Genomic DNA, 24,696 nt, shown 5'->3' on the forward strand with positions numbered 1-24,696 from the left:
TTTGCACCTTTCAGTCGCAACAAACAAGCAAGACTGTGGCCAACTTTATTTAATCACCACAAACTCGAATTCGCTTTTATGTAGCACACTTGGCAACCCGGTGGGCATGCACTGACGTTCCTGAAAGGGCCGAAAAAACAGAAATAATGGAAGTTTATCCGAGACGAGACATTTCCGGTCCTGTGACTGATCAGGTGGTAGGGAGGTGGAGGGTGGGGTGGAAAGGGACAATTCGCTTTCTGCGCTTCCACAGTCCCCTCCGGAGCCCTCACTGAGAAACCGAAAGCCCCCAAAAAAGAGGAAGCGTTTCCCCCACACCGGTTCCTCCGAAAGTTTCTCCGAGTTTCGTCCACGGCTGCAGCGGAACCGGGGGCTCTGGTGCCATGGCGGGCGGCTCGGTAACGGAGTGTAAGGAGTACCTGTTCAAGGTGCTGGTGATCGGGGAGCTGGGGGTGGGCAAGACCAGCATCATCAAGCGCTACGTCCACCAGCTCTTCTCCCAGCACTACCGCGCCACCATCGGCGTGGACTTCGCGCTCAAGGTCCTGAACTGGGACAACAGGACCCTGGTGCGGCTGCAGCTGTGGGACATCGCAGGTGAGACGCACCTGTCCGGCGATCTCAGCCGCCTGTGTTGTGTCATTGTGCGCGGGTCGTGCGCGTTTTTTTTTTTTTTTTGCACAAATGTATTTCGATTCACGAAGGTCCAGAGATCGGGGACACGGTGGCAGCATCTGCGAAAGTGACCACACTGAGCACGGGAACACGTCAGTCCGATTCCTCAACTGGTTTGCCTAATTCTCGTTTGTATTACTTTTTTTTTCCTCCCTCTCTCTCTGAAATGGGAACTTTATTGGTTCTTGTTCCGTCGGTCCTGTTTTTGTTCTGCTGCGATCATGTTAGCGAACATAATTAACGACGAAATGTAGGTCATGTTTTAGCCTCCCCGCCCCAGAATACCGGGAGAGGGGGGTGTGGGAGAAAGGAGGAGCTGGAAGATCACAGTGTCCCGATCGGCCCTGCAGAAAGCACAATACACGATGTATGCGTACTACATCAAAAAGTAAAAGTGGCGAATGGATCGAATTTTTTCTTCTTCTGCCACCCTGGCAACCCCGCGCCGCATTCCAACAGGCCGCGGTTCGTTCGCAGAGTCACGTGAGCCGAGTCCCGAGAGCCGAGTCCCGAGCCGCTCCTTCACGTGCTAGCCGCGCTCTACCCACACCACGCACAAGCTTTAACTTGACACAAAGACCCGTTCTTTAGCAGCGCTGGTGGCAATCAGGACATTTACCTAATGTTATAGTCATCTGCATTACTCTACAAAATACAGTAACATTCAAATCTCAAAGCCACTCAGTCAGATCCTTGCACTGATTTACATTTTTTTTACATTTTTACAGCATTTATCAGACGCCCTTATCCAGAGCGACTTACAATCAGTAGTTACAGGGACAGTCCCCCAGGAGCAACTTAGGGTTAAGTGTCTTGCTCAGGGACACACTGGTAGTAAGTGGGATTTGAACCTGGGTCTTCGGGTTCACAGGCAAGTGTGTTACCCACTAGGCTACTACCACCCTGGCTACAATTTAAAATTTAATGATACAATTTATGGCCACGATGGCTGATGTGTTTTGCTAATTCATTTAGTCTCAAAAGACACTAGACTGCAAAGCCTCTCAGGTTTTATTTATTTATTAATTTTTGTATCGATGCCCTGCCACCAACCACTTTGTTTTCTGTCTGTTTATGTCATGGCGCTCTGTCCTTAAAAAGGTGCCAGCTACGCCAAAAAGCTGCTGAACATTTTAGGACTATACGAAAACCCTAGGACAAAATCCTAAGAACTGGACTGAAGAAATTGCTTGAGAGAATGCCATGATTTTTTTTTTGCACTTTGGCACTTTGAATGAATCATCACTACTGCCTGAGGAGGATTCCGTAAATTTTTTAAATGATTGAAAAATGTTTTTTTTTTCTTCCCTTTAATACTTACTTTAAACACCGAAGTTCATTTTTGAGACAAGTGATTTCTCAGTACCTTACCCACCCCTGACTGAAATTGCTTTCTTGCTGGACCAGATGTCAATTTTGACCCTCATATCAAATTATCCAGTTTGCTGAGGAATTTTGCTTCGTGGAATTCCCCAACACTGTCCGTCACAGTCACATTTCACTGCAGCCATTTCGCGGTGTCCTTAAAAACTGGAGTTTAAGCTGGAGTTCATTGGAGCCAAACGTTGCTTTTGTTTCCTCCCAATAAAAGTTAGCCCAGAGGCTGTGTGTGAGGAAGAAAGAGTGTTAACAGCATGTCTTAATCTGCAGGAAAGCATGGCTGTCACGTGAATGTGTGGGATGCCTGTAAACATTAACTACAGTCACCGCTCAGAACAACGATACCCAAATCCACACTAAAGCACTGGCCATTTCCACTTCTTGCAGTTACTTTTTTACCTACTCACCAAGTAATTTATGCTGTACATTTTAAACAATGGATTGAATCTTTTCTTAGATGGATGATACAAGTTTATAATAATTAATAATCCATAATGTTTGTTAGTAATTGTAATCAATTGAGCTCAAAACAGAGCAGACATTTGGTGATGGTGCCAGACTCATCAAACTAGCAGTCAACCTCAACAGTCAGATGCTCGAGGTGGCTTGGTTTGGGTTGGCTGACTGCCTGGTTGGTTCTTCACAGACCTAAAGCCCTAAAATTGCAGCATAATGCGTTTCTATCAGAAATAATGTGTTGTGCTGGCTGTAACCTAGAACACCTCATCTAGATGATCATGGGTATGGTGGATCTAGCTTAATGCGTATTCAACAAATACGACCATTTCAAGCAATGAATCCTCAAGAGGGATGTTTCGTGAGGATCGTAAAGGAGATTAAATTATTGTACTGTTTACAAATGGGCATGTATGGAGACATGTTTTGTACAAGTTACTAGAATGTGAATGTGAGGCCTTACAGTTAATTGTGATAAGTGCATGCAGAATTTCCCACAATTCTAAACATTATTGGCTACAATGCCTCCACGGTTTTGAAATCTACTGCTCCATTTTGTCAATGTCTCTGGGCTTTCTGAAAATGTGTTTAAATATGGATGACATGAATTAAATATGGATGACAAGAATATGGAGCCTGTAGGCTCTCTTTGGAGAGTCAAGCAGACCTCAAGATATGTGCCCCTGCTGGTCATGACAACCATCAGCAACAAAGGCAGGGAAGTCACTTTTCTAGCATTGGTCAAGTCCAAAACTAACACGCTTCAGTGGGCTTTTGTAATTAATATTACAGAAAGTATGCATGGTCCTCTCTCTTATTCTTCAGGCCATGTTTCATCCACACACATATACACACACATACACACAAACACGGTCAATTAAGTCTCTTAATTGTCCAGTTAATTGTCAGGTTCATCCATGTCTCAAGAATGTCTTCTCCTTTCCTTCACCCTCTGCTCACATCTTTTCTTTCTGTGCCCTCTCTCTGGATCCATCCTCCGTCTGAATCTATTCTTTCTTTTTTTTTTTTTTTCGAGCACTGTGCCTTTTGATCTTTCTCTCTCTCTGTCCCCCTTTGTTCCTTCTTTCCTGCCATCTTTCTTTCTCTCTTTCATCCCCTCTCCCTCTCCGTAATGGTTGTGCTAATGTCCCTGAATGGGCTGACAGTAATAGAGGCCTGCATTGAAGCCTGGAGCTCACCCACCCCCTCGGGCCCAGAATAGCCTCTCTCCTCTGGGCCGGCCTGACAGAGACGACCTGATTACAGCCTGGAGCTGCCAGCCAGCCAGAGAGAGAGAGAGGGAGAGAGGGATGGATAGTGAGAATGAACCCAGATGTGTCTAACGCCAGTTCAGGTTTACCTGCTCACATTCATGGTCACTTGTCATTGGTACTGATGTGAGGGAAAAGCCTTTACCCTAGAGTCGGAAACTACACTTGCAGTAAATGGTTTAGAACCTGAGTAAATGTACGTTTATCTTTTTAATTTGGCTTTAACAATTCTACATAGTGTGCAGCTATGTTAGTTTGGACAAAACTGAGTACATTGGACCAAAATTGGTTTTAACGATGCTGACCAAAGAGTTGTCCCCAGGTAAAGGTCCGGTTGACTTTCGGTTATTTTGAGCCAGTGGTCATCGCCTTTGAGGCAGGGAGGATCGACTCCATATCACAACACAAGTGTTGTGGTAGTTCTTCAACTCTGTCAAATGCACAGCTAGCTGTCTTGTCTGGTTTAGATCGTTTCCATGGAGATGGAGCAGATAATGATCTCGATTAAAGCGCGGCGAGAAAACTTGAGTTACCGTGGAGACGAGTGTCCCTTTGCACTCCCCCCCACCTCGTCCCAGTGTCTGTGGGTGGGTTGAAAGTGCGCTCCTGGAGTTGAGAAGCAGTTGTATTAATGGGAGCGTACATGCACCTTCAACTGCAGACCTGTCTGGGTGGTAATGTTACCTCATAATATCTGAGGCAGACCTAAAAGCATGCTTCTCTTCATAATTAAGCCCCCTCACTATTCAACCCGACACTTTACCCTGACAATGAAAACCAGCCGCTTTCACGCACGCATTTTATAGAAGTGTGCTATGGCGCTGATGCTGTTTCCTCATTTTTCCATGTTATGAAATGCACACGCACGCTTCAGTTTCAGCGTTCAGTTGATTGTTTATGTGAATGCAGAACTGCGGCGATGGTTCAATGAGATTTATTTTTTTCTCAACTACCTCCAAATTCTCTCTCTCTCTCCTGAGTGCCTGTGTATTCAGCTCAGGTTGAACTGGCTAAATTTAGAGCTTCAATCAGGAGCAATTAGAGCACTGAACAACTCAGAAGAAGGGGAGGGGGGTTAATGTGCAGGTCTGCTACCACCCTATGCCCAGCACTCTTTTGCCCTCTGAGAGCGCTCTCTCTCTTTGTGTGTGTGTGTGTGTGTGTGTGTGTGTACACACAACAGCTGTGTTTGCCTCAGTTTTTAAAATCATGTTTGGAGTCTACTTTTGAGAAGAACCATGGGATTTTTTTGGAATCCTTTAGTTTGACTGTCGTACATTTAAGGTGATCTGAACAGCCATTTTAATTAGTTTGTGAATAATGAGGTGAAGTTAATAAGGATCTGCTCCAATGTGCTTTGGGGGCAGTTCACAGTGGAGGTTAAAATCTCTTTGGGTTGGAATTCCATTACAGCGTGTCATCCAGAGTGTAGAGGTATCCCAGTGTAGGGGGATTAAGTGGGATTTTCAAACCAACCTTTCAGAAGCTAACTCATTTATGTGTCACTCACCTAAGTGTTCTGGGAGAGTTTTGAAGGTCACAAAATGGCAACCTCCTCTATTAAACTGACAGTGTTAAAAAAAAGAGTTTGATGAACACATTATTTTACCAATGAATCATCAATGTAATCATTTTTACATTTAAATTAAATTGTGTACTTTCTTCATGTAGTCTCCCATTGTCATGTATTCCCACCTGACTGGATTTTAAAGATTGCTATGAGCTGCAAACTTCCCATGGGACCACAAAAACCAATTCACATCCATGTTTTTTTTTTAAAGATGTGCCGATTCCCATTCCATGATTGTGTTGTGGACTGAATTATCTACAATGTTAGTCATTTAGACTAAACCACACAATCAGGTACATGTTCTGAGTCACAATATGGGAGCTCAGTTTCAGGATCTTTAACCGATTGCATTGAAAGCACTATTGCATAGTCAACCATGATGCCAAAATATTGTATGTACAGTGATTTGCAAGTAGTGCTGACTGGCCTGCAGCCAGACTCGCTCACAGGTGTGCTGAAAAGGCTGAAGCTGCTGCCGGTTTAGTGATTGTGTGTGTATCTGAGGAATTAATGTGTTGTGTGTGTCTTTTTGTGTGCAACAGGGCAGGAGCGCTTTGGGAACATGACACGTGTTTACTACAAGGAAGCAGTGGGCGCGTTTGTTGTGTTCGACGTTACACGCAGTGCCACTTTTGAGGCAGTTTCTAAGTGGAAACACGACCTGGACAGCAAGGTGAAGCTGGCCAACGGCAGCACAATTCCTGCCGTCCTGCTGGCCAATAAGTGTGATCAGAAGAAGGACGCCAGCAATAACTCCACTCTCATGGATAACTTCTGCAAGGAGACTGGTTTTCTGGGATGGTTTGAGACTTCTGCTAAGGTAAGAATTTAATACTTTAAACAGCTTTTAGTGCCATTTGCTGAATTTGTCTGTAATCCAACCATTTTTTGTTTGTGTGTTTGCTTGTGTCTGACTGATGGGACACATCTGCAGGAGAACATTAACGTGGATGAGGCCGCGCGGTTTCTAGTGGAAAACATCCTGCAGAACGATAAGGGTCTTCCATATGAGGAAAGCAATGGTGATCGCATCCGGCTGGACCAAGACCCGGTCGCTGCAGAGAGCAAATCTGGATGCTGCTAGCGACAGGCCTCACAACTGACCCCATACCCTGACACAGGAGCCCAACATGCCCAGCTTCTGACACCATTTTCAAACACTCCCCTTCAAGCCTCTCTCTTTCCATATGTTTCACAGTGGTAGTTAAGCAAAACCACTCTTCTAAATTTAGAGGTAGAAATCCTGTGTGTGTGTGTGTGTGTGTGTGTGTGTGTGTGTGTGTGTGTGTGTGTGTGATCAGATTATTTAAGGTTAAAGCTTCTTGTTTTTGTTTGTGCCCAATACACACTGGCTCACATCCTTCTATTGAAAGATGCAAACTTGCACATACACAGACAACAACAGGTCTTCATGAGTTTATAGAACTAGCTGGGACCAGTGGTAGAAAGTGACCAAACTGGACTGCTTGTCCCTTCACCAGTGACCATGACAAGCCAGCTCTGAATATGATGAGGAAGCAGCCCTTATTCAGTGGTGACTTCACTTAAAGGAAAATCACAGCCAAGTGGAAGTTTTTAATATGATGGACTTGAACAGTGGGAAAGAACATTTTGGGGGAAAATAAAGTTTTAATGAACAGAGTATGTTGTCTGCCTCTACTCTTTTAGGTGATAAATGAATGAGAAGAAGAGAGGACGTTTCACAAATCTATACAAAAATGTAATAATCATATGAAGTTCCTGTATTCCTGTAAATCCTAGTGACTTGTTACAAGTTACTAGGATTTTACTAGTGATGTAGATGAAATCTTAAGTCTCTATTGAATACTTAATTGGGATTGTTTCAGAAACATACCTAAAATTTTGTTATATTACACATTACTATATATGTACATGCTTCAGAGGTGATGCTATAGCATGTGGAGTGTTTTGGGACGGTGCTTTGCGCAGTGACACCTCACCTTCTGATTAACCGCTAGGTCACCACTGCCCCAAACATCCATTCCTTTTTTAATTGTACCCGAGATTAGTTAATTGTCAAAATAACAGTTGTTAGCCTGAAGCTAACCTGTACGGCGAGCGGTCACTCCTCCATTGGTCCGTTGGCGGAAGTTCGCGCCTCGAGATTGTTTACCGCTCGTGCCGCGCCGTCGCCCGGCAACGCAGCTTCCAGCCAGTGGCGCTCGAGCGAGTGCCGCCGTGTTAGCAGTTAGCTCCTGTCATGTCGAAGGCGTCAGTGAAGAAGCGGGAGAGCCTCTCCAGCCGAGTCGGCTCGTCTCTGGGCCACGCGACGAGTAAAGAGTAAGAGTTCGGTCAACGCTTTAGCTTACCGACCAAAAAAACCGACAAAAGTCACTGTCATTTCTTTGTGCAAATTGCTCAGTCTTCTAAAAAAAACCGTCTCACAAGTATATAGCTGAACTATAGTGTACAGTTGTAATCGTGCTATATTAAATTTCAGTCAATTCATGAGTAAAATGTAATAGGCAAAGCTTCTGCTGCATGTGCTGTTTCACTGTACTGCGTTGCTGTGGTCCCAGAGCACTGTCGCTGGCCACCAGCGCCTCAGAGAGCTCGGGGGAGCACAGCAGGGGTCGAGTCCCCTTCTGGCCTGAGTGGAACGAGGCAGAGGTTAATGCTGAGAAATGGGACTCGTCCAAAGGCAAGGACACCCGGTCTGGGAAGTCTTCATATACGGTCAGTCAGGAAGAAAGCAGTCTGTCTGACTGATACACTATTATGGGACTTGTTCACGTTATTATTTTTTTTAAACAGACAATAATAAAGTTGCACCCAAAAACATTATTAATGAGGAAATTATTTTCTTAAATTTTACCATTGAAAGTATTTTGCCTCATGCTTTAAAGCATGCAAAACATGTTTAGACAATTGAACAGTCTATGCTAGGCTTTTAGCTAGGGCCTGCGATATGTATTTGCAAAAAATTAATTGGATTATAAAATCATATCGCTATATCAGCTATGGAATAGCAACCACTTAGTCACTATTTCCCAGGTGGGAAATAATCTGTTAAAAGGTAAAACGGTGTTACCCAGTACTGAGTAGAAAGCTCTCTTTGTTTTGAAATATATAGCTTAATTTAACTCCTTCGTCGCTCTGAGTTTTCATAGCTCAACCTATAATATTTACAGGATACGTGTAGATGGGCTTTACGGCAGTACCTTGAGTATATGAGAGCATTTCACATACTGAAGTGCTGTTTTGATCTTCAGCATTTCTTCGAGGACCCAGAGGGGAGAGTGGAGATGCCAACATCTCTGAAAGTTCATTCCTGGATGCGGCCTTCAGAATTCATTGTTGATAAGGTGAGGTTATTGAGGTTACTAAAATAATTAGCAGTTTTCTCAACATATCTCAGACATTTATGGTTTTCTGCCCTCACTGACACATTGTGTGTGACACCATTCTATTATATAGATTCCTACATATGCTCTACTGCTCATTGTCTCTGCATTCACACTGTATTATTTTAAAACTCACTGAGAGCTTCTGCTTTTATTTTCTTCTCCTCCTGGTTGCATCTAACTAGTGAGCCTGTCCATTCTTGTTTTCTCGCTTCCAAAAATTAATATGTCCCCTGGGTCATGCATAGTGTCATTAAAATTTCTGTATCACTCTCTCACACACACATACACACAGACAGTGACTCAGTTCTTTCTAAATTGTGTGCATGAATGTGGCTGTCTATTCTGTGCATTGTTCCCTGCTGAGAAACCAGTGATCTGTTGGCAGCAATGTCCAGTGTCCTTTGGACATTTATTCTGATTAGGGCTCCAACATCTGTTGCATAACAATCAAGCATACAGGATGTTAAAAACTATAGTTTAATGGCTTTCGCTTTGTAGGGAATATTTTTCACCTCCACTGTAACTGGTTGTCTGATCAAGTCGGCTATGCTCATTGCTTTTCTTGCAGACTCCTGTGGTGGTGGAAAATGAGACCACCATTAACCTTACATCAGCCAATGAACATTTGCTCTGTAGTGAGGTAAGTTATAGGCTATCATTTGTCTAGCCACCTTATTAGATTTATTCATAAGAAATATTTAATTTAGAGATTTACATGGTTCACAGCGGTTGGCCATCCTCTAGTCATTAAAGATTGTTATTCTGTGTATGTGTCAGCTGATGCGATGGCTTATCAGTGAGATCTACATCCTGTGGAAGGTCTGCAGTGCTGGTAAGGAAAAGGTGGTCTCCACGGAGACGAACCCTGATGTGTGGAAACCGTGGGAACACATCTACTCTCTGTGTAAGGTGGGGAGGGGTCACCAGCCCCTCTACAACACCTTTGGAAAGTACGTTGTCAAACTTTACTGGATGGTGAGTCACACTTTTGCCATGGTAACCAGCACTAATGATTCAGATACAGATGCAGAAACTAGGGTTCAGTTGACAGGGGAAATAGCAGCTAATGACTGCAGGTATTGTGAAATGTAGACATTATTTTAACTTATCAGATTAATTGAAGTTTATATTCCATGTATAAAGCCACACTTTGTTACCAGCATTCTGATGTAATAAAACATTTTAATTTAGAAATATCACTGCGATCTACATCTCCCCTGCACTTTTCAGGGCTGCTGGAGGAAGGTAACCATTGATGATACTCTCCCATTTGATGAAGAGAACAAATTGCTTCTTCCTGCCACTCCCAACATATCAGAGCTCTGGCCCATGCTTTTGGCTAAGGCTCTGATAAAAATAGCCAACACAGAGTGAGTGCAAATGTTGTGTAAAGGGGGATGTTTTTAGTTGGCCAGTGTTTTTGTTTTTTTTTTGCGAACCAAGCTGTCGCATAATTCATTGTGCAGATTTTTTCCAAACATGGCTTTTGCCACAAGGAGTCATTGACTGAGGAAAACACTTGGTGGCTCTTTGTGATGCAAGAGTTACAGCTGAAACATGAAACATATGTGGTGAAGGCTGAATATGAATGAGATGTTATTTAACCAATAAAATTCGTGAGAACAAGAAAACATTTTCACCAATTTCAATGTTTAGTTGAAAAAATATATACAATTAAATAATTAAAATTTAACTATGCTTTAGTTTTGAAAAAAAACATCTTTATCAAAGGCATGTCTATAGATTCTCCTGCTTTTAAACCGATATCCAAATTAGGTTGACGTTTGTGAGATGACATGAAAAACTGAACAGAACTAAATGATTAGTGGGGCGAAAAACTCAACAAAACAGCAAGCCCATGCTTTTAAACCTGAAGTGCGATCCTGTTGAGCACTGGTGAAGAGGGGTGAAGAATGAGATGACACAAACACCGATTCGGAGTGGTGCAGACGTGTAGGTGCAGAAGAGTGGTCTCGGCTGAGTGACCACTCTTGAAGCCAGACTGGTGCTCCAGAGATAATTGGTTGAATGTGGCACGTTCCAGTAGACAGGAACATACACTGGCTTGTAGCTCTGCAGAAAAGATGGACAGAGGAAATCTTTTAGAGAATAGGTGTTTTTGTCCAAGTTTCCAGATATATTAATGGAACAGTTGGGCTATGTTCAGGGTCTGTCTGAGTAAAAAACTGTTCGCATTTGTTTGTAGTACAATGATACCTGTAGATGCAATTGGGCAATGTAGACATCTGCTCGGATTAAATCAATAGCAATGGACACTCTGTAATAGGGCTCAAAAGCATATTACAAGATCTGAAAAGCATAATACAATAAAATATAAAACATGTTATAAACGTAGACATGTATTTATTAATATGTAACTATCTATATTGGAATCGTTTAATCGTGATTGTTTTCTGCCTTTTTACTCACCCACTCTCAGTGTGATCCCAGGACACAGAAAAGAGATTGGGGATTTTTCTGTTATTCATTCTCTGACTGGATGGGTACCTGAGATAATTCCATTGGAGTAAGAAATTTACACACTCATACGCTAGTGACTGTATGTGCAGATAATTGTGTTATTGTGAAGCATGTCGTAGAAGCATGTAGTTTTTAAGCAAGTAAGTTTTTAAGTCACCTAGTAAAATAATAATAGTGATTGTTCAAAATTCAATAAAAATGTATCATAATCACAATTCTAAATATTTAGATGCTATTTTATTAAACTTGCTTAAACGGGTAAGTACAGTTCACATTTCAAGTACATAATGTCTGCACAATTAAGTGTGTTTTGTGTCTCCATGTGTGTTGAGTGTGTTTTGTGTAAATGTTTTATTTATATGAGTATGAAATGTGGTATAGAGACATTTCAATAATTCTAGTTTGTAATGGCTGGTGGGTGTGTTGCTGTGTTTAGGCCACAGAGCAGGAATCGTCTGTGGGACTACCTAAGGGAGAACATCCCAGTGTACCAGCAACCTTTGGAGGAGAATTTAGCAGTGGAAAATACAACCAACGCTGAGTGTCCCACCGGTGAATCGCCTGTAATAAACAAAGGTCTCCAATATCTCCAATATCTCACTGAAAAACATTTATCAGAGAGGGGAATTGAATTTACAAATTGCCTAATAACATTGTTAGACTTGACAACCTAAATAAGCTTACATTAACATGTTATGAAACATACAATAAGCGTTTATACATTACAGTTATTTCAGGAAAGTAAAACAAGCACTTTAATTTACTAATTTACATGCATAATGTTATCAATATATTCTGGTAACATAGTGGAAAATGCTCTGGTAATATATTAGAAATGATTCTTCTGCCAGATGAAAACATGCCGTTATTATGGTACTACAGCGTTACTGTTTATGCTCCCAACGGAAAGCAGACCACTGGAAATCTCCCACAACTGTGTGTGTTATTGAGGATAATTAATGGGTCAGACTGATGACCCTCAGTCTCTGCTGCTCTGAGCTGCTCACATCCCATTCTGTACTTTCCTTTTTTAACTCACGTGCAGTCTTTACCATGGGAACATCTTTCTGCTGAATGTGAACAAATTTGCTCATAAATGTGTAATATAATTAATCCCACATAGCTGTTGAAACTTGTTTAAAACATTTCAGTAACTTTTCAAATTTATGAAAATTTCAGTTTCAGTGAATCAAGCCATAACAAGGTGAGACATAGATAGACTGGTACAGTGGTAGAGTAATAACAGTATCATTTATTTTTATTACTCTCTCAGGTTTTCAGATGGTGGTCTGTGCAGGTTATCATCCTCTACAGTTGGAGGGGAGGGGGACAACATTTCTGGGATCAATGGTCAGTTGTTTTATAGGGACTTATAAACTGTGTGTACATTTTGGAACTCTATAGTTACCTGGATTGTATGTGTGTGTGTAGGCTGATTCATCAGAGCATTTGCGGCAGAATAGTCTCTGTCAGCTCTACAGCCACCCTGTTCTGCTCACTCGTGTAAGGGTGGGGCCACTCTTGGCTCCGCCCCCAATCCCACCTGTTCCCCGATGGAAGCTCATTCGTCCACGCCGGGGACACACAGTTATTGATGAGTCAAAGGGTTTGTATAAACACTACCATTTTAACTTTTACCACCAGTAACTGTATTGTGGTCAGGAAGTGAGAGTATGGTGAAAGTATGCTGCTAGAAATTGAATTTGTAAGCTTATGTAATATACATTATTGTAATAGTATTTTTGTTTATGCATTTGTGAGGGTCTATCTATGGCATGTGTTCTTGCTGCAGAACCTCCAGTAGAGGAGCCAGAGCAGTTTGTTGAAGTTTCCAGTCCTTTTATTAACTTTTGCCTGAAGACTTTAAATCCCCAGATGTGAGTTTGTGAGTGTAATTATTATTGCCACCTGTAGCTATCTATTTGCATGTGTTGTTGCAATGTGTGTATAAATTAGTGCTTAATCCATTTGCTAATTCCTTATTTGCATTCAACCAAAATGTTATGTCAGATCTGTTTGCATATTTATACCAAAAATATGGTATGTAGGTGTGCGTGTATCACATGTGTGTGTATGTATCTGTAGTCACAGGAAGCAGACTTGTAACTCTCCTCTGGATTCCTTCTCTGAGATGGAAGGGACTAATAATGATCTCATCCCTAAATTCCAATCTCAGCAACACACAGATCCTCCTGAGGTGTGTATGTGTTTAAAAATGAGTGTGGGTGTGAGTGTGTGCAAAATCATGTCACATAGCTTACTGCTCAAGTGTCAGTTTTTCAGTTTCTCTTGTGATTGGCTGTGTTCAGTGGGGAACACACCAGTTAACAAGGGAGAGGAAAAGAAATGGTTTTTACATAAAGGGAAAGGTTCTGACCTTCATGTGATATAAAAAGCAACATAATTAGAGGATAACCTATCAGGGTCAACGTGGGTGCACATACACACCAAATTTAGTGTCACGTTCAGAGAAGTCTGTTATGGCTGTGTGAAATTGTGTGTGTGTGTGTGTGTGTGTGTGGCACATGCCTACAAATCAGTATTTACTTAATTTCCATACAATTTAGGTCATGGCTTTAACAACTGATAATTCATTAGAGCTTGATATATTGATACAATTTTCAATATTGTTTGTAACATCAACGTAATGTTTCATTCATTACCATCATAATCACAATGTTAATAAACAAATTAAGTATACATATAAGTATGTTTCTGTAAATTTATTGTATAAATATTAGATTTAGAAGAATTAGGAAATAAAAGACAGTGGTGGCTTTCCTTTGTGTGCTTCACTCAATATCTGCTCAAATTTACAGCTCCACACTACAAACATTGTTGTTGTCCATCAGAGTATGCAATATGGAAGCTGCCATGTGGCTAAATTAATGTAGTTTTCATTCATAAAATTAATAGAGATAGTTAAACATGCAGACTAAAACATTGTGTATTAATGTGAGTCGCCTGAGGAGGAGCTTTTGAAGACACTCAACCCTCTGATTTATGTTGTGCTTCTCTGTTTCTACCCAACTCTTCCCTCTAGGTTACAGCTGAGGACAGAGAGAAGGACACATCCTCTGCTGGTATGAGAGACACACACACACACAGAAAAAAACAGATGCTCGCAGGCACTGTTGCTGCTGTCATAAATAACTATTACAGTCCTAGCATGAAATTGGTGTAATGTATTGTGTCTAGGGTATTAGGGTTGGGCAGGATCAATACTTTCAATATATTTTAGTTAATGGTTAACAGGTAACAGTAATTAACTGTATTTCAGATACTTAAACAAATTCATTGTAAATTATGCAGTGCTGAGATACATACATTGGACTGGGGTCAGTAGTGAGAGTGAAGTGATTGTCATTGTTAAACACTGTAGCACAGCACACAGTGCACACACTGAATTATCTGCTTTTAACCAATCCCCTTTGGTGAGCAGTGGGCAGCCATGACAGGCGCCCGGAGTGTGTGGGGACAGTGTGTGCTCAGTGGCACCTTGGCGGCTCGGGATTCAAACTGGTTATGGGTCTGTTTCCTTTCCCGCTACGCCAACCACTGCCCCATTAGTATTAAGAATGAAAATTGTAGCCTGTGTATCACTGTCATTATCTAATACTTGGTAGGTTTTACCAAATCCATTATTGATAATAATTGAGAATTAAAAAAATATATTGATGTGCAATTATGTGTATGCTATTTAGATGAATACTCTCAGGTTGTGAAAGAAATAAACCCTCCAGTGAGTGATGATGAAAAGACCTTTCTACAAGAAACTTGGGTTCCAATTAACCATTTCAACCAGTGCTTCCAGTAAGACCTGCACACTTTTGCTGACTTGTCGGAAAATGATCACTGAAATTTGTGTGATGAAAATATACACATACAAATTATGGATGTATTATTGTTAGAGAGTAATCCATATGAGGATTTTCTTTTTCCAGGGTTAGCATGCGTGATTGCTGTCAATCAGCTCCTCCAATTTCAAACTCTATTAACAAAAACATAATTCAAGATACAAGATCTATCTGTTTATGTAAATCCTGTGGGCACCTTACATCACACTACCAAACAAGCCTTACACTCAGCACATAGTGCTGTGCTTAGCACCAGTTCTAAAATAGTGCCTAATGTAATTTAAAACACTGAACACTGCTCTAAATGTAATTTTTTCATCTGTTCTGTCAAGGACACTGCTGATTTTTCATCAACCAAGTATATATACACAACATTCACAGAAAGCTCAACAAAAGGTGAGAAACATGCTGTAGTAGTAGTAGCTCTGAAGTATATTTGGTTTTATTTTGTTGATGTATAGCTTCAGATTTTAGAATTAGGTCAGTAGGTTTCATGCTATGAAATCCCATATTTTTTCAGTCAGCTGAAGACAGTGAATCCTTCTTCCTGTTTGTGGACAGCCTACTACCGTCTGAGATTCTGCTGAGCTTCTCTGCTCTTGTTCATTTGGGAGAGAGCTCTGAGCAGAGTATAACATTTACAGACATAGCCACCCTTTTACATTCATACATTTGTACAATTGTGACCAAAAACAGTTGATGTGTGTGTTTTTGCTTCAGAGAAGGAAGCCTCCCTATGTTCAGGTATTTTGACTGTACAGCCCTTCATCTGGAAGAGCCTGAGATCACAACTGCCCATGTTGAGCATACAGACCAGTGCCTGCAATGCAGCTAAACTACAACTACTGCCTGGGTACATACATACATCACACACAATTTGACACCAGAGATGTCTATATATCTATTAGACAAGCATTAATACTAAGTTCCTTCAATAGACAGATGGCAAAAGATGAGTAATAGGAGATAATCAAAATGAATGATTATCGATCTGATATTTTTGGATGATTGGACAGGTCTTGGGTGGTAGGTGTAATTTAATGACTTGATGGGACTCCTTATTTTTAGGAGTTTGCTGCTGCTACCATGGAATTATATACTTCAAAAAAGAACAGTGAGGCTTTTCATACAGCTTTTACACACCCAAATCTTCAATCATAAGATCTACCTACCTCGCATTTTCCTGTTGCCCCACCGCCACCCAATGATATTTTATATAGACTTCTATTGTTATTAATGACAACACATGCTTTGGCATGCCAGTGGAGCAGTTCTCAGCTTAGTAAACCAGATAAATACAAATAATAAATACAAATTCTGCTGTAGATCTTTTGGTTTTTCAATTCAGATGCTCCATTGTTATAAATGTTCTTTCCCCAGGCGTCATGTTGTCAGCATCCAGATGAGGGCAGTGTTTGGTTTTCATCTGCACCTTTACAGCAATACAGCCTTCATATTTGGGGATGAGGACACGGTCATGTCCCAACTCAGCAAAGTGAGCATATAAACACACACAGATAAAATATTTTTTGATCAGTGACACACAGTACAAATGTGCTAATACTCACTCTGATTCCTATCTGCACCAGGAGAGTGTACGTTTTGTGGCTCAGGCTATGTCTATAGTGAAGCTGCTGGGTCAGGCAATCAGTTGTTTCTCAGATGAGCATGAGCTCCCATCAGCCACTAGGGCACTAACTGACGCACACTTCCCTCCTGAAACACAGCACATTGCTGCCAGAGAACACTTTAAGGTACACATACGCTCACATAGACACTGCTGTCAAAGATGACCTCTAGATCCACAAAAAATACAATGCTGAATACCAAATGTATGTAAATATACATTGCTACCAATGTGTGTCGCAGGTATTTTTCGACGCAGTGTGTGTGATGTTCTGTGCTGCTTTGGGTCGTCAGCTGACTCCAGAGGAGCTGTCGTCTGTGCAGGCACTGACTGTGAATTCATTACTGCATACACAAACCCAAACCCCACAACCAGGTCCAGAGGAGGAGCTATGTGTCCCTGTGCTACTGCAAGACAATGAGAAGGATTTCCTGGCGTCAGAGCTTCTCAATGCAGCACGAGCAGGTTTACCTATAATGTGCCTTTCTGATACCTGTGTCTATGTATTACTGGCTGTATTCTTTTGTAATATTACATACCCATAATGTGGGTCTGTGCACTGTTTTTTAGGATCTGAGGAAAGTTTGGATGCTGCCAAAATGCTGCAGAACATATGGTTGTCTGTTGAACCAGATCTTGAAAAGCATGCAGTTAGTATGCTACGGTAATTATGTAAAGCACACACACACACACACACACACACACACACACACACACACACACACAATAGCTTTAACTGCTTCATGTTCTTTTGTCCAACTATATCTGTGCATTGGTACTCAGGTACATGTTCAATGCAGCACCCATCGCTCTAGACCTATACACATGCAGCATGGATGAGGACAGCAGGATGAGCTTCAGTGACCATTCAGTCATTCTGCCTGACCTGTTTAATTCATGGATGCTGCTGTACAGGTACCTGCTGCAGATTTAAAGGGCCATTGTACACCTGATCAAGTCACCTGATTCGTGTTCTGTACATGTTTTATGATTTTTCATTCATGATTATGATGGTACTATTTTTCATGTTAAAGATTGCATAGATTTTTGATAACAAACATTTTTATATAATTTTTGCAACCAAGCAGAAGGAAACTAGGCATCAGATCTGGTCAAATAATCTTGTCTGATAATCCTGCACTCCCTTCGCAGTTAGTATACACAACTGTAATATGATTGTAATATGTTTGTGCTTCAGGGAGGTGTTTTCTATCCCTAAAGCCATGCTGTTGGCTGTGAGGGTGTACTCTCCTATACCATGTGTGCTACATGTGATAAACAATGACACAGGAGAGGAGGTGCCTCAGATATTTCATAGAGTGGAGCCACATGTCTACACACCTAATAAGGTGTGTGTGTGCGTGTGTGTATACTGATTTAATTGTGCATACATGTGTCAGTAAAGAATATGTATTGCATGATTCCCTCTACAGAATGGCTACACATTTCTTGCTGAGGGTCATAGAGGTGATGTAGCCCTGCCAGGTGGGCGCTGGCGGATGCGTCTGATTGGTTCTTGTGAGCCACTACCTCAGCCCATCCGAGAAATGGCGCTTAGCAACTTTGGCATAAAGGAATTAAAAGATTACTTTATACCTTATGATAAAAACATTGTTTGCAGGTACACTCATAGGCACAAACACACACATTTTCATACATGCATATGTAGTTGCCAGTGTGTTATCAGGTATGTGTTTGTATTTACTCAGGTCCTCAGTGAGGGTAAGTGCAGACGTGGTGTGTTCAGTTCAGTTCCAGACCTCCAATCCCAAGGTTAATTTCCAGTTGACCATACTGGACCACAACTGTCCTGTTGCCTCAAGCACTGGAAAAGGACACACACTCATTCCATTGTTCACATTCAGAGCTGACCCTGGTATGTGCAAACTAACAAGCATTGTGGACTGCTGTGATGCTGTGTCAATAAACATAATCAACGTGGTTCAAAATCATGATATAATTTACAATAAATACCAATTTCTAAAACTTTATTTTCTGTCAATATTAATTCTGATAAATATTGCGTGATCTATACAAAAACACAATTCTAGTAACGCCAAATACTATATTTTTAAAAACTTTAATTGCAAGGAATGATCACTGATATTTGTACATACCCAGAGTGTTTGTTACTGTCTAAAAAAGCAAGTGCAGTACATTGTCCTGTTCCTTGGCTTTGCATTTAGGCTGTTTCTTGCATTTTGCTCCCTAGAGAACCAGAAAGAAGAGAATGTGGAGCAGCCAGGCAAAGACACACAGCCGTCCCCATGTACACACAAATACCTGCTGCAAGTGGAGGTGCTCAATGGGAGCTGGGTTGTGTCAGAGGCAGACGCCACATTCTTCCAGACACTACGAGATGCTGAGAAGAAAAAGATCATAGGTGCTGATCGCATACTGTCTTTGATCTGCACATGCTTTTACATCATTATCAAATAATGAATGTTACAACTTTAGCATGCTTTCATCCTATCAAATGCTCCCACATGCTGTTAGTAAGTCACTGTGGAAAAGTATGAGATGAATTGAGTAGCCTTGAAAATGTGTAGAACACAGCCAGAACAAGAGAAAATGGCAGTAACACAACTATCGGCCCCTTTAATAATTGCACAATTCCACAGATGTCAAATACATGATGGTGAAGGAGATTTGGTCTTTTATCTTGATTTGCATATAGTGTGTGTAAATTTGTATGCTCAAGTATGGAAAATCACAAGCTTCTTTGCCTTGGGGGATAACCAGATGTTATATCCAAGGTATTGGATGGGCTAGTGGCTGTTTTATTTATTTATTTTTGACGTTTAGCACACATTTTGTTATTGCAAAAGCATGCATTTATGTACATTTGAAGTAAACACACCTGAATAGGACAGCTTCCAGACATTATCAGAGCTAGCTAATGAATTCATGATTTGTCCACCTTGATATTCAGTGCATGTTTGATTAGGTGTGTGGGAAGAGAAAGGAGAAAAAGCAGTGCGTTTAGTTTGTGAAGAGCAACACTGACCTCTACTTTTCAGTCAGATGTATAGCAAGCTGCACATTGACCCTTTTTAGCCTTTTCACTCACTCAAATACCCTCCTCTTCAATGATTTACCACTTCTTATGTTATATGCATGTACCCTGCCTCTATAATGAACAGACCAAATCTCCTGACAGATATCTGGATGTAGGATGTTATGCAGGATGACAGTTTGTACAAATGACCTCAATTGGTTCTCTCCAGTAGGGGGCAGTAAGCAGGAGGAAGTGGTCACACCCAACATTACTGAAAAATCAAGCAGAGAGAAGCAGAGATGTGCCACACCTAAAATTAGTAAGACCAAAGACAAGGACAAAGCAGCATCCAAATCTGGACAGACAACAGAAGTGAGTGTGTATTTGTGTGCTTTTTACTCAGATCTGCCTGTTTCTCATTATCACATATGTCTATTTGTATTTGTTATAATTCATTTTAGTGAAATGGAATTATATTGTGCAATACCTACTAAAGGTGTGAACCTTCACTGGTCTCACACTTTCATTTGATTATCAATGCCTCGATATCGGTCACATGATTTTTTTCAAATACAAGAGTTAATGTCTTGTACACCTGTGTGGATACTTTGAAAGTGAAAGTGAAGTGACTGTCATTGTAAAACACAGCAGTTCGGAGATTCGAACCAGCAACCTTCTGATTACAGGTCAATTTCTGCTACAATGACCAGAAAAATGGTCTGTGTTCAGTCTGCGCTGACACCACAAACAGCAGAAGAACGCCTGGTTCAGACAGAGCAGCACTATACTGAGATCAGGACGCCACAGTCACTACCGGCACTACTACGAGAATTTTTATACCACCAGAAAATCGCCAAGCAATGTCATTATTGATACAATTGATTATGTTCTACACTGCATCGATGCAATTATGTCCACGTCTGCATTGCGATGCATTGATTATACAATTAATTTCAATACAAAATTAATTATACAATTAATTTCCTAATAACTACACTGCAAATCTGTAGGTGATTGTTGTGCCTTATATGCTCCCTATCTGTGTATTTGTGTGTGTGTGTTCTGCAGGCCCTAGATGTGAATAAGCCGCACTGGATCCTGCGTGTGGTGTGTGAACAAGCTGATAGTGAATGTGTGAGTGTGAGCCGAGATACAGAGAGACAAGAAAAGATCAGAGCAGAGAAACTGGCCTGGGAGAATGCTGAGCCTGGCAGAGCTGCAAAGGTAACAAAAACACATACACACAGATGAGAGATGATTATTACTATTACTGTGAAGTATATGTAATATAAATATGAAATAGGAGTAAGCATTTTCCTATTGGGGACATTTGGTGGTGACCACTGACAGATGAAGTGAGCGCTGACAGGTAAAGTGAATAAAACTGATTATCTTGTTAGAGTGCCATCTGGCACTGAGTGGGATGTATTAGGCATCAAGTGAACATTTTGTCCTTAATGCTCATGTGTTGGAAGCAGAAATGGCCACACAACAAGGGACAAATTATGGTAGACAACTGGATTATAACAACTGCTGGACCTACCAGGAGTTGTCCAAGGACGAAAAAAACAGTGAACCAATGACAAGGTCATTAGGATTACAGACTGGCACTTGTTGTCAGATCCACTAAAACAAGCTACAGTAGATTAAATAGCTGTAAATCATGGTTCTAGTTACAAAAAAACCCACACTGTCCTGGTCTTATTTAATTAGGTTTTCTTATACATTTTGTGGATAGCTGAGTGTGTGTGGCTTTCTCACATCAAAACCTTGGCACCACAATGCATTATGGGAAGAAGGCAAGCTAGCAGAGGCTGTGATGCTTTGGGTACGTTTTGCTGGGAAACCTTGTGCCCTGTAATCAATTTGACATAACACCTACTTAAACATTGTTGCTGACTATGTACATCCCTTAATGAAAACAGTATTGAGGTGGTAGTAACACACCTTCCTATGATCTCCACAAAGTCACAGGTTTAAAACACCATGTACTACCATAGACACTTATCCCTGAGTTGCTCCAGACGGACTGTCCTTGTGAATGCTGACTTTAAGTCACTCTGGATAAATTTGCCAAACTACTCAAGAATAGCTTGAGGGGTTTACTTGGCTCCAAGATTCTCTAGATATCAGTCCAATCGAGCATCTGTGGGATGTGCTGAAATTAGAAACATGACCGGTGGAGACCCCAGCTCACAAATTACAGGACTCCAAGTATATGCTACAGATGGCTTGGTGCCAGAGACCACAGCATACCTTCAGAGTCAATTTGCAGAGTTTTTGCTTCAACTGGTCTGTTGCTGTATTGTTATATTAGGCAGTGATAATGTTATGGATGGTTGGTGTACACATTCAAACACACATTTACTTTTTTCATTTTACAGTGATAATTGTGTAAAAATTAGTTTGAATGTATCTGTATTTTTATATTTGTCTGTCTGTGTGTGTGTGTGTGTGTGTGTGTGTGTGTGTGTGTGTGTGTGTGTGTGTGTAGGCCCTGCAGTCTCGTCTGCAGTTTATAAATAAACACTCGCGTGGGCTGACTCGAGATGGACCAGCAGATGGAGCAGAGACCAGAGAGACTGGTAACACACAGATATACAGATAGACATACACAAATGAGTGTTTAATTATCATATAGGTACATCTGATCCCACTATCACTTAAATAAATCCCCATCCTGAAAAATTGTGAAATGAAAAATAAATAATTAATTTAAAAAAAGAAAATGGTTAATTTCAAAGGTTAATTTCTTCCCATCATCTCTGTCCTCCTGTTGTCTCCCGTTTCCTTCCTTCTGTTTGTCTCCTGCTGCCCTGAAAAAATCAATGGACATTGGGTAACAGCCACTGCATTGTCTGTCGTGGTTGGCTCATTTTGCATTGATCCCTGGCAGGTTACAGGTTTATTTGGAATATCAAACCTGTACAGGAGACTTGCAAAATGTATAATGGCCAAATATAGAGTTGTCAAGACAACGGCAATTGAAATGCACCAACACTTGACCTTTTGAACTATAGGAAGCAGCTCCATAAACAGCTCCTCTTTATTGCTGAGGATTTTAATGTTATTATAGCATTAATAATTAAAAATATATTGAATATATTGACTATTAAAAATATATGGATTGGATCAAAAGGGCTAATAAAAAGACACAACACAATGCACAATATATCTTGCTATTGTATAAATTATAGTATTTATGGAATCTGTGTGTACTGCATGACTTTCAGTAGAGTCTTCTGAGCTTCCTGTCAGCCCCTCAGACAATGAACTTCACAACAGCTTGCACATAACTTTGGACTACACACCATTCATCAGGTAACAAACACACACATCAGCATTCTTCATCATTAAAATAAGCACTTCAGTCTGGTGCTTTTAGTTGCTTATGTGCCCACCTAATGAAAGGCCCATTAGGCATCACTGGTTTGAGAACATCTGCACAGACTTTACATGAGTGTGGTGGTCACAGCATTTCCTCAGCAAGCCTCATATAGTTAAAAAGCAGATGTTCAGACAGATGTTGACACATTTAGAAATGTTTACCCTTCGTTCGTTATGTTTCTCTCTCTGTCTGTCTCAATCTCTGGGAAGGCACTATCGTACTCATGTCCACTTGAAGGACGACTGGATTGAGGAAGAGCAGCGTCTGGAGAATTTGGAGCGAATCCAGGCATTCCGTCTGCAACGTGATGCAGTTTTGGAGCACCGAAGACAAGAACAGCTCTCGCGCAAAGACCTGATCAGACGGCAGCTAGAGCAATATGATAACATGCAGGTCAGACACACTCTTACAAATGCAAATTTGTGCAACTCTTGTGCAATTTCACTGAGAGGCCAATAGGGTAGCGGTGTGGCCTCTGCTTTGAGGGTGCATGCTCTCCCCGTGTTTGGCGTGGGTTCTTCAGTTTCCTACCACCAGCCAAAGGCATGCAAAAGGCTTAATTCAGCAAAATAAAAACACAGATTTTCAGTTTTCTGCTTTCTTCCTGTTGTTCCAAGGTAGCATTGTTATCCATATTGGGCAAATATGTGATTGTCAGCTCTGCAGTCCTTTTTCTGTTGATTTTAGCAAATAAAAATGCTAAACAAAATGTTTCTTTTATAATGCTTACATAGGAAATTGGTATTGTAAAGGGACTGGAAAGGTGAACTATTGGTCCATTGAATATTCTGGGCAGGTTTGTTTAAATAGTGGGCAGTTATCAATATAAAACCCTGAGACCCTGCCTCCTTCTGTATTTATTTACATTTATATTTATGGCATTTATCAGACACCCTTATCCAGAGCGACATCAGTAATTACATTGACAGTCTCCTCAGGGACACAATGGTAGTATGTGGAGTTTGAACCTGGGTCTTCTGGTTCATAGGAAAGTGTGTTACCCACAAGGCCACTGTCACTCTTATATTTATACACCTCTTTTTCTTCTTCTTTACATCAGGTTTCTTTATCTGAGCAGAGACAGAAAATCCTTCAAGTTCGTGAGCTGTTCAGGGCGCGGCTCATTGAAGAAGTTGCAGCCACTGAGGCCATCCAGCAGGTAGAACTGGACAGGACCGTCCCTCAGACTCTGCCAATCACACATAAGAGTGGAAACAAGAAGAAGTGAGGTAACAGGTTGCCAAAAGCCTGTTTTTGCTGGCACCTGGTACTGACAAGATGAATCAGTATGGCCAGGTTTAATGTTGTCACTTGCTCTCACTTGCTCTCTAAGTCTCAGTGTCTGTTTAAATTACTGATAACAATGTTATTTCAACTACATTATCATCATTTTACCTGGTAGAAAAATGTTTTTTTCCCAGGTTCAGTCACAAGTTTATCTAAAATGGTGAATAGTACATTATTTAATTAGTAATTATTGTATGCTTTAGAATGTATTTTTATGTGAACCTTACAGCTTTATGAAATAAAAATGCATTGCGCCAAGTCAAAAGTAGAAAAAAGAAATTTGTTACCTTATTACAATATAACAAATAGGTAATGAAAATAATATGGAAACTGTAATA

The 24,696-nt window shown here is 40.9% G+C and overlaps 2 protein-coding genes across 6 annotated transcripts; both read left to right on the top strand.

Annotated features, from left to right (window-relative positions):
• Positions 1-194: 194 nt before the first annotated feature.
• Positions 195-6,993, top strand: rab32a (RAB32a, member RAS oncogene family). Its single transcript, XM_029002526.1, has 3 exons — positions 195-597; positions 5,895-6,172; positions 6,287-6,993. Exons 1-3 carry the CDS (start codon positions 384-386, stop codon positions 6,434-6,436), a joined length of 642 nt encoding a protein of 213 aa, XP_028858359.1. The 5' UTR covers positions 195-383; the 3' UTR covers positions 6,437-6,993.
• A 531-nt stretch (positions 6,994-7,524) lies between these two features.
• On the top strand, positions 7,525-24,666 carry adgb (androglobin). Of its 5 annotated transcripts, none has more exons than XM_029002460.1 (32): positions 7,525-7,653; positions 7,893-8,049; positions 8,586-8,678; positions 9,289-9,360; positions 9,498-9,695; positions 9,951-10,090; positions 11,161-11,247; positions 11,638-11,777; positions 12,475-12,551; positions 12,633-12,807; positions 12,994-13,078; positions 13,287-13,398; positions 14,245-14,284; positions 14,906-15,014; positions 15,391-15,454; positions 15,579-15,687; positions 15,779-15,911; positions 16,439-16,553; positions 16,648-16,812; positions 16,928-17,150; positions 17,256-17,349; positions 17,469-17,600; positions 17,884-18,034; positions 18,119-18,306; positions 18,395-18,561; positions 18,898-19,068; positions 19,913-20,055; positions 20,752-20,907; positions 22,178-22,268; positions 22,920-23,004; positions 23,281-23,464; positions 24,132-24,666. In XM_029002460.1, the coding sequence occupies exons 1-32, from the start codon at positions 7,574-7,576 to the stop codon at positions 24,297-24,299; spliced, it is 4,104 nt and encodes a 1,367-aa protein (XP_028858293.1). In that variant the 5' UTR covers positions 7,525-7,573; the 3' UTR covers positions 24,300-24,666. The 5 variants fall into 5 exon arrangements, with proteins under 5 accessions (XP_028858293.1, XP_028858292.1, XP_028858291.1 ...); XM_029002459.1 differs by having other exon boundaries at positions 19,916-20,055; positions 22,917-23,004; XM_029002458.1 differs by having other exon boundaries at positions 22,917-23,004; positions 24,132-24,665.
• Positions 24,667-24,696: the final 30 nt, after the last annotated feature.

Source organism: Denticeps clupeoides, chromosome 14 (assembly GCF_900700375.1).
Source record: "Denticeps clupeoides chromosome 14, fDenClu1.1, whole genome shotgun sequence".
NCBI classification, from domain to species: Eukaryota; Metazoa; Chordata; class Actinopteri; order Clupeiformes; family Denticipitidae; genus Denticeps; species Denticeps clupeoides.